General features: G+C 39.6%; 1 protein-coding gene across 1 annotated transcript in view; it reads right to left on the reverse strand.

The window, feature by feature from the left end:
- Positions 1-402: 402 nt before the first annotated feature.
- LOC107743214 (collagen alpha-1(XIV) chain-like) overlaps positions 403-13,641 on the reverse strand; it is a 126,598-nt gene continuing 113,359 nt past the window's right edge. Inside the window, exons 40-47 of the mRNA XM_016556357.1 lie at positions 11,883-11,936; positions 11,729-11,800; positions 9,833-9,868; positions 8,485-8,551; positions 8,176-8,364; positions 5,619-5,696; positions 5,027-5,182; positions 403-930 (exon numbers count right to left, since the gene is read on the reverse strand). Coding sequence (XP_016411843.1) covers positions 662-930; positions 5,027-5,182; positions 5,619-5,696; positions 8,176-8,364; positions 8,485-8,551; positions 9,833-9,868; positions 11,729-11,800; positions 11,883-11,936 — 921 coding nt within the window. The 3' untranslated portion in view covers positions 403-661. The remainder of the gene's footprint in view (positions 931-5,026; positions 5,183-5,618; positions 5,697-8,175; positions 8,365-8,484; positions 8,552-9,832; positions 9,869-11,728; positions 11,801-11,882; positions 11,937-13,641) is intronic.

Consider the following 13,641-nt stretch of genomic DNA (forward strand, 5'->3'; position numbering starts at 1 on the left):
AATAGCCAACAATACATTGTATGGGTCAAAATGATATTTCTTTTATGCCAAAAATCATTAGGATATTAAGTAAAGATCATGTTCCATGAAGATATTTTGTAAATTTCCTACCGTAAATATATCAAAACTTCATTTTTGATTTGTAATATGCATTGTTAAGGACTTAATTTGGACAACTTTAAAGGCGATTTTCTCAATAGCTTGATTTTGTTTTTTGTTTTTTTGCACCCTCAGATTCCAGATTTTCAAATAGTTGTATCTTGTCATATCCTAACAAACCATACATCCATGGAAAGCTTATTCTATTCAGCTTTCAGATGATGTTTAAATCTCAATTTCATATATATATATATATATATATATAATACTGTATATATTTAATTTTATTTATTTTAAGTTGTGATATTTCTACTGGACAACCAGACAAAAAATACTGCTTGCGAAAATTGTTTTTTTTTGTTGCAGTGTTCCTTCTTTGATCTTGCTTTTCATCTCTTTGGCTACATGCAGCCTCACAAAAGACAGAAAAGTCACTGGATGAATATCATAAGGATGCATATAGCAGGCACTTTTCGGATTTCCCTCAGTCCTATCCTGCAGGATATTCTGATGAAGAGTGTTTGTATGTGGACGGTCTGTTTGCTGGGGCTGGCCACCCGAGCTATATGGCCTTCACTTGCACTTTCGACTCGTCGACGCTCCCCTCTTCGGCCGTGCTGCGGGAGAAGCGATGCGTGCCAGGTGACCTCATCCCCACCGTGTCACCAGGGTGGGCGGGGCCAAACCTGGCGGCATGGGGGTCAGGATAGCTGGGTTGATAGTACTGAGGAGGGTAGGCACGGTAGCCACCGTAAGGGTCCTTTTCCTCCTCATCGTTGTCGTTGGTGGCGGGGCCGTAGTTTTGGTAGGGGTTGGGGGGTAACTGTTGTACTATGGGAACATGGGGGAATTAGATCGGTTGCCATCTTTTTCAGTCACCACCACCAAGTGAGCAGGCGTTGAGTTAGCGAGAAAAGGAAAAAGCAAAGAGATAAAGGCAGAAAAGGACGTCAGAAAGGTAGAAGAGAGTTGTTACTGAGATTAGCTTAGTTTAGACAAAGGGGAAGAGGTTTAGCATGGCTCGAGTTAGCCCATGCTGGTAAGTATTAAAACTACACCAAATAGCTAAAAGAATCTCCATTGGCGGAATGAATGCTAATATTTCATTCAAACATTTACTATAGTGACTGATTCATTTTGGAGATCTCTTAAAGCGCATTCTTGTGGTGCCATCAGCCAATCAGCATAATCGTGCTTCTCTAGAGTGATTAGTCACATGGTATTTATGGCTCAGGTGATTGGCTCAAAAAAAATCTGGATGCAGAACTGAGCAAAGATGGCAGATTTCAAATCTCATACTTTCAGAGGTCATGCGCCAGCCAAGCAGCTGACATTAAGACGAACAGGAATGGCAACAGATGGCTTTCTCCAGGTATTATAGATTGATTTAGATGTGCACTCTTACAAATAAAAGTTATTTTTTGGCAACAATGGTTCCATGAAGAACCTTTAACATCCATGGAACCATTTCCAATACAAAAAAAAGGTTCTTTATAGTGGAAAGAAAACAGGTTCTTTAAATTATGAAAATGCTTTTTACACTTAAAAAAAAAAGGTTATTTTAAGAACGGTTCACATAAAAGGAACCTAAAATGTATCTTCTGTGGCTGTGAAATCCTGCCTTTGGAACCTTTATTTTTAAGAGTGTTGGTTTAAAATTTCAACATTAATGCCAGAAAAGGTTGAAAACACTTTAGATTGTCTAAAACTGCAGTTTGCACAATGCTCAGAATGGTTAAAAAGGCATGGGGCTTCAATGGTGGTGACATTTTAAGAGTTGAGGAACCAAGTACGTGGATTATCGAGTTTGGGAATGAGTCTTTGGTTTTGGCTCATGGAAGGAGGTGGGATGAAGAAATGAAGGGGAGAGAGGAGAAGAGCAGGTGGCTCTCTACTGTTTCTCAGTAGTCATTCTCATACTGCGCTGGACCTTCACATGCAGGTGTGAGACAGTGACGCCCGGTAAGAGAGGAGAGAGACACTGCGGTAAGTGTGAGCTCGAAATAACCAACAGGATGCTCTCAGCAACACCTCGTCTGCCAGACTGTAATCTTTACATAGTGGCACTTCAAAAGGAGAGTCAAGGATTCTCAATAAGGCATTAAAATCTGGTCAATATACATAAAACTTATATTCTCTCATTAGAAATGAAGTATTATCCCAGAGAATGAGGGCTGAATAAGTTACAGAGCAATTTGCAATACTATTAAGCTGTGTTGCAAGATTTTATGCTGACTGAAAGCTTAAAGCTATAACCTTTATAGATCTTAAAAGTGTTGATGCAGTATTTCATCAATTGAGTGGAATATTACACTGTCATTTAACGGCCTTACATGGCAGAAACCCCAGAGAACATTAGTGTTATTTTTTCACAATACAAAACTGCAATAATATGCGAGGCGTTGGGTAGAAAGCTTCGCTATGATCTGATAAATCAATTATTTAAACGAGTGCTGTCCATTTCTGTCCAGCGTTTCTCATATTAAAAACTGAAATTCTGAAATCTTGTAAGCACACAGCTCACTCTTATACTTGGAAAGCATTTAGACTCCATGAGAAATTTATAAGTAGAATAATGGTTTGGGAAAGGCTAGTTTAATGGGATGAAAATCTCTGAGTCAGACCACAAGCTTGTTTATAGCAATGGGTTTGCCATTCATTAGCAGTTATGGAAATGCAATCTCAAGCGAGAATGTGTGAAGCACTTCAAAAGGCCGTGGAGAATAACATTATGGAAGATTGTGTGGTATGTTCCCTCATCAGTTTTCTGTATGGTGATTATCAGTGAAGCCTGAAACAGTCTTAAACCCACAGTTCAATGAGGACTCGTCAGGGACGCTGTTTTCAGACTAACTCTATAATTGACTTTCAGATGTTCAGTATCCATGGTTACCTTGACAACTACATGCAGATTTCATTGGGTTTCATTCACTAACTGGGCATATGCATCTATTTTTGCATAGAACTTGAATGTTTTCATTTGTCTGTCTATCTGTCTATCTATCTATCTATCTATCTATCTGTCTATTACATCCATCCATCCATTCTTCTTTTTTACTGCCATATCATATTGTATCATACCATACCGTATTGTATAGTAGCCATCCATTAATCTGTCTATTTTATAGCATCCATTCATCCACCCATCCATCTGTCTATAGTGTCCATCTATCCATCCACCCATCTGTCTATAGTATCCATCTAGGGCTGCACGATAAATCGAAATGGAATCGAGATCGCGATTCGACAGAAGCTGCAATTGTCATGCGTATCTTTGATTGACAGGTCTCCCTGGAGGGCCCTGACTTCCTGTCTGACCTTCTCCAGGAGGCCCTGAGTGGGAAAAGACATTGACCATTAAAATCTGCCTCAAAAAAAAAAAAAACCTGCTGAACTTCACACCCAAAGTGTGTCTGGATTCCTTCCTCACAAAATACAAGTTTTAGCCTTTTCCAGTCCACATCCCTCTCAGATGTCACTGGCTGTTACAGCTATGTTGCTTCAATGAATCTCATTTGTGAAGAGTATTGATCAAAGCGCAATTAACAGCGAGCGGACGCTGACATTTTCCTACCAGATCGCGATTCGACAGAAGCTGCAATTGTCATGCGTATCTTTCAGTGAAGCACGGTTCTGTGATCAGCAGTAAATCTCCATCCAAAGGCCAGAGGGCGCTCTCGCGTTGAAACTCCAAATACGCCTCGCAGAAGAAACCCAGAAAATGCCTATCGCTGCAGCTGAATAAACAGAAGATTCAACTTTTTTTTGCGTAACTTGTCAGTGAACTACGGCTATGTGTAGTAAATTCTGTTCCATCTGAAAGCACGTGATCATGATTTCCTGCTGATTACAGAACCGGCTTTTTTAACAAAATGCGCATGACAATCGCATTCGATTAATCGTGCAGCCCTATATCCATCCATCCATCCATCAACCCACCCTTCTGTCTATAGTATCCATCCATTCACCCATCTGTCTGAGTGTCCATCCATCCATCCATCTGTCTAGTGTCCATCCATCTATCCACCTGTCTATAGTGTCCATCCACCTATCCATCTACAGATCTGTCTATAGTATCCATCCATCAACCCACCCACCCTTCTGTCTATAGTATCCATCCATTCACCCATCCATCTAGTGTCCATCCATCCATCCATCCATCCACCCACCTGTCTATAGTGTCCATCCACCTATCCATCTGTCTATAGTATCCATCCATCCATCAACCCACCGACCCACCCTTCTGTCTGTAGTATCCATCCATTCACCCATCTGTCTAGAGTTGTCCATCCATCCATCCATCCGTCTAGTGTCCATCCATCCATCCATCCATCCACCTGTCTATAGTGTCCATCCATCCACCCACCCATCCCTCCATCCATCTACCCATCCATCTGTCTATAGTATCCATCCATCCATTCACCCATCCATCTATGGTATCCATCCATCCATCTACCTACCTACCCACCCAACCTAGCCACGACAAATTTTGCTTTCCAAGTTAAAAATTACAGTTGGATGAATTTCAATTAATTTTGTTTATTACTTTCTAATTCAAATGGCAATTCTACATTCTGTTACTACTGCTACTTCAATTCAAATTCAGGAAGGATAGTGGATTTGGCTGAAGCTGTTTTTTATATGGGTGTGTCAATGCTTGTGGGCATATATTATTCTAATTACTGCACCATCATTTAGAATAATCTGCATTCATCAACATACAAAGAAATATGTGCATATGTTGTAAATCTGGTGTAAATTTCACTCGAGAACCTTTGCTTCATGCATACTGTAAGATCACTTGTACACAATTATTAGTGAATGAGACCCACTGGATGTACCTGACAGAATAAAGTCTGAATGAAACTGAGAATCCTTGACAGATAGAGAGAGTTTGGGAGAGAGAGAAAGAGAAGGAGAGGATTACCTCCAACGTTGTATCCGATGCAAGAGTTCTGGTCGCAGTAGCCGGGGGGTCCAGCAGGACCAGGGCTACCAGGGATACCTGAACGTCCTGAGGTGCCTTGAATTCCAGGTCTCCCTGGAGGGCCCTGACTTCCTGTCTGACCTTCTCCAGGAGGCCCTGAGTGGGACAAGACATTAGCCATTAATAGCTGCCTCGTGAAACCCCTGCTGAACTATCATTTGTGAAGAGTATTGATCAAAGCGCAATTAACAGCGAGCGGACGCTGACATTTTCCTACCAGTCTACCAACCAGCCGTACTGCTAAAATCAATATGAAAACATTTCTCCCTGACCCAAATATTGTTTCAATATCTGCTTGATATTCTAGACAGGAATCAAAGGAACCAAAAGCAGATCAAGATGTGTGCAGATGTTATTACTAAAAGTTTGCAAGCTTGTGTTTTCTTTGACAGAGGACATTTAATAATGGAAACTCCTGTAGTCTGTGCAATAAGAAGACAATTTGAATATAATTTTTTTTTTTTTACTACTGGCTTGAGAACAAAGAAGTAATTGATTTTGACTTAAATGTAACATTTTAACAGTCTTTCACCTGGGGGCCCTGGAGGACCACGAGGGCCTTGTGTCCCAATCCCTGGACTGCCCTTCTCTCCCCTTTCTCCTGGGAGACCTGTACAAAGAGAGACAGGGATCTGTTAGAACATGCAAACCCATCTGAAGAAGCTGTATCCTTGTATTCTCTTTCCATGTGATTTAACTTATTCCACACCTTTATGAAACCATTAGGGAAGAAATAAAAGACCTGGATTGTGTTAATAACACTGACAGGTCTGATGTGGCTGATCTGTCAGTGAGAGCTACAGCAGAAGGGAATAACTTATTTAAGAGAATGACAACTTAAATCGCAATTGTTTTCTCACACAAATCTATCAGAATCTATCTATAGTATCTTTCTTTAAGAAGTCAGCATTGGAATTGAAAGAGTAAGTGCTTAACGTTCCAATTGATCCAATTAATCTCTACTGGCAGATGCTGTAACTACACCAAAAAGCACCTTGAAATGAATGGGAAAAATACGATTTCCTTGAAACATGGTTCATTTGTCCAAACTGTTGTCTCTAAGGGTCTCTGAACACTCTGAATGTAAGCAGCTTTTTGCCCCACAGGCAGTCTGATCTTCATCACTTCTGAGCAACACTGACAATCTAAAAGAGAACTTCTGAATAAGATTGTTCATTATAGGCCCCATGTTAACATAAACAGACAAATATCCCCCCTATGTTATCCCTCATTAGCGGCTCTGTTTTGCACTGACTGCATCATATCCATGCTCTGCATGTTCCTGCTTGATATCTGGATGTTTGAGTGCACAGATCCCTGAGAGAAGCCGTAATGATGGTGAAATATCTCATGCTGAAACCTCAGGCTGTGTGTCAGAGCTCTTCTAATTGAGGACAGGAGACTAAGCAGTGTGGACACTCACTCATGATAAAGACTCTGGCTGAGAGTTGCTCTTGGCAGGAAGGTCATGCAGATCTAATGCAATTTGTGTACAGTCGTATTCAGGGGAAAGAAAGTTCCAGATTTTATTTTTTAGTCACCTAAAAAAATGCGTTGGATCAACTTAAAAAATACTCTCTTTTGTTAGAGCCAAATTTATTCGTTTTTCTCAAATTATATTTATTGTTCGGTTCAAACCTTGATTTAATATGTATCAAAAATATTTATTATCTAAGTATAAGGCTTTTTTTATAAAGACCATACCATACTTAATGAATATATTTTCTTTAGACATAAGCAAAAATGTTTAATGCAGGTCAGTAAAACAATTTTATTTCAAGATAAAAAAAGCAAAATTAGCGCATTATGAAAGTATAATTTTCACTTAAGATAAAAATAAAAAAATGTGTTGTTATCTAGGGCCAGATTTACTAAACAGGGCAAATTAGTGTTAGAGCGCAATGAGAGGAGAAAATTCTGCATGTGATTTACTGACAATGCGCACATTAAAGAACACAGACGCAGCCAGATCATTTCCATAATGACCAGCGCAATCTACCAAGAGCAGCGCAAATTACCACCTGCTTTAAGATTTGTTTTTTTTGTGCGTTAAAAGATGGCACAAATACCAGTAATTGAACGAGCACAAACATTAGTAAATCACGTTGCATGATTAATTTTAATACTCTTCTCCCATAAATTTTGCGTCTGAAAGGGAAATTCCTACAAAAGCATATTCAATAAGGTCAGGTGCAAAAATAACTGTGTCCACTCCTTTTCAGCACTAATTCTTCACTGCGCGTCTTTAGTAAAACCTGACAGTACTACTTTAATGCCAAAAGACAGTTTGCATTGGCGCAAGCTGTTAGTAAATCTGGCCCCTAATGTTTAATTTATTTTGTCTTTTTAAAATATGCATCATATTTGCTGTAATGTTCTAAAAAAAAAAATTTTTTTAAATATTAATAAAACCCTCTCTAAACTGTTCTGCACATCAACACTTTTAAACAAACTGGTCGTTTCACTTTTTCAGTGCAGTTTCGGTGCAGTGTGGGACTTGTGATTGCTTAAGAGGCTGTCAACTTCAATTCAGCTGTTACATACTAAAGAGACTAAAGCATTGCTTTGTGGCATCTTTGAAGTAGTTGTTCTTGGCTTACTAACATTACCCCAAAAAAAAGAGTTAGTAGTTTACATATTGTGTATGATGACGGGTGGTATTGAGGTTAGCCAGGGCTGTCAGCCAAGATGTTAACAAAATTTATCATGGATGGGGTCAGAGAGGTCTTACTAATGTTCAGTATTATTATAGCTACAAGATCTCTGCTTAACCTTAAGCTGCAGGGGCGACATTTCTATCCAACAACTAATCATCCTTCATACTATGTATACTAGACTAGCCCAGAACCCACTGTGCATTTTGTTTATGCATCTAATACCCTACTGACATATTAATTTTGCTATTATTTGCTATTATTCCACAAACTCAGCTACTACTTTTCCACAATTTAATCTTCAAAAGTTCTGTTTTAACTTTCCCCCAAAAATGTAATGCCTACAAATTCAAAACACATGTTCGTATTGTTGTATTCAGCAGTGTATAGTATCTAGTGCCGGAGTAGGTTATTATCACATGTAAAAATGTTTACCTCTCTCTCCTGGCCGGCCATTTTGCCCACTGGCTCCAGGGAATCCCGGTCTGCCAGGAGAACCCTGCTCTCCCTGTGGCCCCGGAGGTCCCGGTCGACCAGATTCACCCGGTGGACCTGGTACTGTTCGTACCGAAACAGACTGACTGGGAATCTGGTTCAGAATAGAGTTGTAGCGAGACAAGTGACCTGAGGGGGAGGGAGAAAAAAATAAATTCACTTAGCGGGTCAGCCGCAGTTAGACGACTTCCTGTGAATTTGGTAAAAGAGCGTCAAATCACATAGTATATGTACACAAAATATACTCACTCTGAATTAGCTGTTCACAAACTTGTTGCGCTATGGCACGGACAGCGGCCTGAGACTGCATATTACCCTTCAAGAACAAACAACATGGGATTCAGATGGGGATGTACAGTATCACAGTTTTGTCATTTGAAGTTAAATATTATAATCATTTTAAACCTTAGGCACTGTTTGAAAGTTATGCACTAGGAGAGCTACAAAAAAGAAACTGTACTGTGAAATTAGTCTGATTTGCCAGAGCTTAAGAACTTGAACGTATACAGAATGATGTATTCTGTTTCCTCTATGCTGGGCACATAAAAAGAGAGAGCCGCAAAAACTGAGACAATCAATAAAAAGGCAACATATTTTTTTTGCTCTCAAAGTCTGGACAGTTTCCTGAGGATGAGCTTTAGGGTGGTGAATTCTGACTCAGATATACTGGATTTAGAGTGTTTCTCACATTAAGAACAACACCAAATTAATGTGTGTTTTTTTAATAGGTCATTCTGATAAGTGGATTAGTGGATCTGTCCATTCCATTGAACATGTTAATAATAATAATATATATGACAGACAGACAGACAGACAGATAGACAGATAGATAGATAGATGACAGACAGACAGACAGACAGACAGATAGATAGATAGATAGATGACAGACAGACAGACAGACAGACAGATAGATAGATAGATAGATAGATAGATGACAGACAGACAGACAGACAGACAGACAGGCAACTACTTTGTTACTTGCCATACTACAGGAAATAACAATTAATAATAAATAAGTAAATGAATAAATGAACTATTTTGACAACACTGTCCATTCTGTGTGCTAATGAATTTTGCAATCCACTAACACTACTGTTTACACCATAAAAGCAAGCATACAACATGTATTAAGACCACAAGCTGCCACTTTAGCTGCTTTAAATGGAGGCTAAGAGCCTGTACAACGTGGGTGTTTAATTCACCCAATTTAACACTCTCCACACACCCTTTGTGTGGTGGCCGGTACCACAGCAGTGGAGAAATCAGAACCAAAGAATAAAAACACAAATATATTGTTGTGTGGAAGCTCTGGACCAAGTCTGACTGTGAGACTTGATAGACAGCTTTAGTCTAATCTAGTCAGCTTTTCTAATGCTCCCGCAGCGACTGAATTAAAAACCCCAAGCATTTAGACAGAGTGTGAAAAAGCGAAGGAGCTATAATTCAGTGCTGCTGCTGTGATTTTTATCAAGAGGCCTGTCAGCAAGCCTCTTAATCCTGTCGCTGATAAACCGCCATTATGTGCACCACCCGAGTGCCACATGCCTCCACCCTAATCTAAACTCCATGACAGTTTAGATGCAGATTGGAGACTCACTCTCTCTCCTCGTTCGCCTTTGGCGCCAGGAGGCCCCTGCAAAAATAGAAAAAGAAAGTGAAGACAAACATTTCAGAATTCACCGATTGGAGAAGAAAAAGACCAAAAAGCAAAACAAAGACATTAATGACTGTTTGGAGAGGGGGATTTGAATGTGAGAGCGGACCAAATCGATCACGGATGAAACGCATGAGCCAAAAACATAAAATGGATGCGTCACTGACCTAATGTGTTGGAAAACAGACTGAGATTTGTGGCCAGAGCACCGTGGCTGCTAAACAATTCTGATATCATAACATCTGGGTAAAAATGAGATGTAACCCTGAGACAGACTCATTGGAGGCTCACTGGGACTCATCTTGAGGATATGTGGTTGTTGTGCCAGACTGTGTGAGAATATGATCATAGTTTATTTAAAGTACTGCATGTAATTTCACACATCGGAGCACGAGGTTATGGCTCTATATCTATATTGTAGTAGAATTAACAAAGCCCTGCTCTTCTATAAACTGGGCCACAATTGGTCATAAACTTGTCATCTTACTGACAATCTCTCTTCCAGAGCTTATAAAAAGAAAGACGTACAGGTTTCAAATCAGTGTTGAGAGGTTACACTGCAATCGAGCTCTGCAGATGCTCCTCAACGACTGTGCTGGAGCATATGGTTCTACTTTATGAATCTATGAGAACAAATGCAAGGTAATAGAGCTCCAACTTATATAGGTGTCACTCAGCAGGAAACTCATAGAGACTGACGTTAATTCAGAATCCCTTGTGCTTCTAATATACAAATGGGAAACAAACATTTCAGTCAAAGGCCCTGTGCAAACAATACCTGAGATTTCTCAGTTTACAGGTATCTCTCTGACCAGTCGGACTGTATAAGATAGATCTTTGCAGGCTGAAACTGAGCTACAGTGAGCCTAAGAACAAAGTGCTTCAAAACCAAAACTCTACTCATGTGGAGCTGTCTGCTCCAGCATTCATAACTAATTTCTAGGCATGAATACAGTGACTCTATATGATAAATACTGTAGGTGGATTTCTAGCTTCTACACACGTGGACTTTCAAAGCAAAAATCATCCTGCTGAATAGATCAGGCTAGTTAGTGCAGGTTTGGTGTTACTCTAGCTTGAGGATGTCCAGTCCTGCTCCTGGAGGGCCACTATCCTGCAGTGCTGGTCTTAAACACACCTGAACCAGATAATGTTGAAATTTCCAGGCAAGTGTGCTGAAGCAGGTTGGACCTTCAGGAGCAGAATTGGACACCGCTGGTCTAGCTGGAAGACCATTATAATCATTCTGTTTACCAGCAAAACCTGGTTGGCCAACGTCTTTCTGGCAAATATGGTTAACTAAGGCAAAGTTTAACAGTAAGGATTGCTCTGCTGGCACCACGGCAATGGTAAAAGTTGTAAATTGGCGTAAAACCCTCTTGTGTTTGCTCTGGACCAGCGGGCCATCCTTATTGCTGAGCCTTGCCAAGAGAAGCCTAATGAGAACATCAGCACATCACCACCAAACCATGCTGTTTTTTTAATCAGGTATATTCGATATCAGTTGAGTGGGGAACCAAAGGACCAATTTGCTTTATGACCTCAAAATATGTTTAATTCTGGTCTCTCTTTTCAGCTTTGGTGGTCTGGTACTTCAGTGAGAATAATGCTGGAGTCTGACACTAAAGAGAATGAGTCAGCAGTAGGACAGTCTGCTGAATTCAATGTTCCTTCAACTAAACAAGAACTCCACAAAACCACATTTATAGAACCGAGTCAAACACTTTACCTCTTGCTTAAAGACAGGGACACAGACTTAATTATCAGCTGATGCCACGATTTGCAGTCTACAACATTTTGATTTTAGTTTATTCAACATGACTGTAATGCAATACTCACAGATATCCCCTGATCACCCATTTGCCCTGGAGATCCAGTTGGTCCTGGAGCCCCAGGAGCTCCAGGGCTTCCCTAAAATGAGATATTGAGAGGACAAAAGGTTCATGACCAAGTCTCAGAAAGACTCAAAGAGTGATTTTATCATGTTATATACCATTGGTCCTGGAGGGCCCTGTCTTCCCTGGGGTCCATCCTTACCCAGTAGGCCCTAAAACGAAAGAATTTTGATGGCCACAATGCTTTGTTTAAAATAAAAAACTGTGATATATCAATATAAATACAGCATAGCATCTTCTTTTAGCATTTGTATGAAACCGTAAAACGCCAAAGTCCCAATTCTCATAAGGGAATCTAAGAAACAGTAAGCAGAAACGAAGATAACACATTATGAAGTGCCAGTGCTTCCTGCACAGCTTTTCTTTAGCAAAATAAATCATTACCCAAGTTGTGAATGTGAGTTTGTATTCCGAAATAAATGTGATTGTGAAATAATGTTGTTGCGGGCTGCACGCAAAAACAAACATACAGCGAGAAGAGTCTAGTCTGATTCACAAACAAATGACTCAAAAAAGACAAACTCACAATTTACCAGTTTGAATCAGCCTGATGAAACTCACTGAATCTCACTAAATGAACAGCATGTGTTCAACTCTGGCTGACCTCTGTACACTGGCAGCATGAACTTTTTTGGAACAGTTCAACAGTCAACGTTTCCAATGCAAAAGACCAGATACGCTAACAGCAAAGTAACAGAACAGGTGGAAATGTGTTTTAACTGGAACATCCATTCCACTACTGTTTTATTATAGAATACTGGGATGCACCTGAAGTACCTCAGTAGGGGATAGAGACTCAACAACAACAACTTAATGTCAGATCTGTCTGCACAAATTATATAATACGGTTCTGGCTGCTTCCTTTTAGCCAGTGATCCAACTGAGTTTAAGTGTTCTTCCACTGAACATGCCTCATTGCCCTAAATATCTGGCTCTTTTGGGAAACAGGCCAATGGAGGAAAGGGAAAACAATGTAACATTTAAATCGCCTCAAGTGTAACATACTTTTGGAGTACCACACTTCAAGAGCATAAAGCCTCAGAATAGTTCGAGTGCACGCAACATATGCAATCCCATATGAGTGTTTGAGGTCACAGAAGTTTTTCTCTCACAGAAGCTATGTGTGTGTTGAGGTGGATAAGAACCTCCCTCAAGAAGGAGTCATGGTGGAAGCATGCTATTAACACCTCTTTGCTTTGTGCTCATATTCAATGAGGCCAAACACACCATTTATTCACTGCAACAATGACATTCCAGAACTAGAACTACATATAATTTTACAATGTAATTTATTTCTGTGATGGCAATGCTGAATTTTAGACTTCTAGGATTTAGTTTCACATGATGCTTCAGAAATCATTCTAATATGCTGATTTGATGCTCAAATAACATTTCATATTATCCTCAATATTCAAAATGGTGGTAGAAACCGTTATCTTAAAGTAATCAAGACGTATTCACCAGTTTTTCACTAAGTGAACACAAGAAATTATTTAATCATTTCAACAATACACTTTAATTACATTCAGAAATTAAACTTATCAACTCTTTTTTTTCTGCATTTATATCAGAGACCTTATTCAAATATTTGTGATATTCACATTATTGCTTAATTTTATTGCCAGCAAAATCAGAATATATTGTGTATATTTCATATATTGCCCATCCCAGTTTGGTGTCAATCTAGAAATTTCACCTCTTTGTACCATGCTTTGTACAGTTTTATTCTAGTGTCTCCATGAAATCTGTTTGCAAGTGAAAATCCCAGAAATACTGAATAATTTCTTCAGCACTTCATTGTGTGCCGCTTACAGGCAAGACAACCAGTTAGTTAACCTTGGAACTGTACTAATATTC

Source organism: Sinocyclocheilus rhinocerous, unplaced genomic scaffold (genome assembly GCF_001515625.1).
Source record: "Sinocyclocheilus rhinocerous isolate Xijiao unplaced genomic scaffold, SAMN03320098_v1.1 scaffold946, whole genome shotgun sequence".
NCBI classification, from domain to species: Eukaryota; Metazoa; Chordata; class Actinopteri; order Cypriniformes; family Cyprinidae; genus Sinocyclocheilus; species Sinocyclocheilus rhinocerous.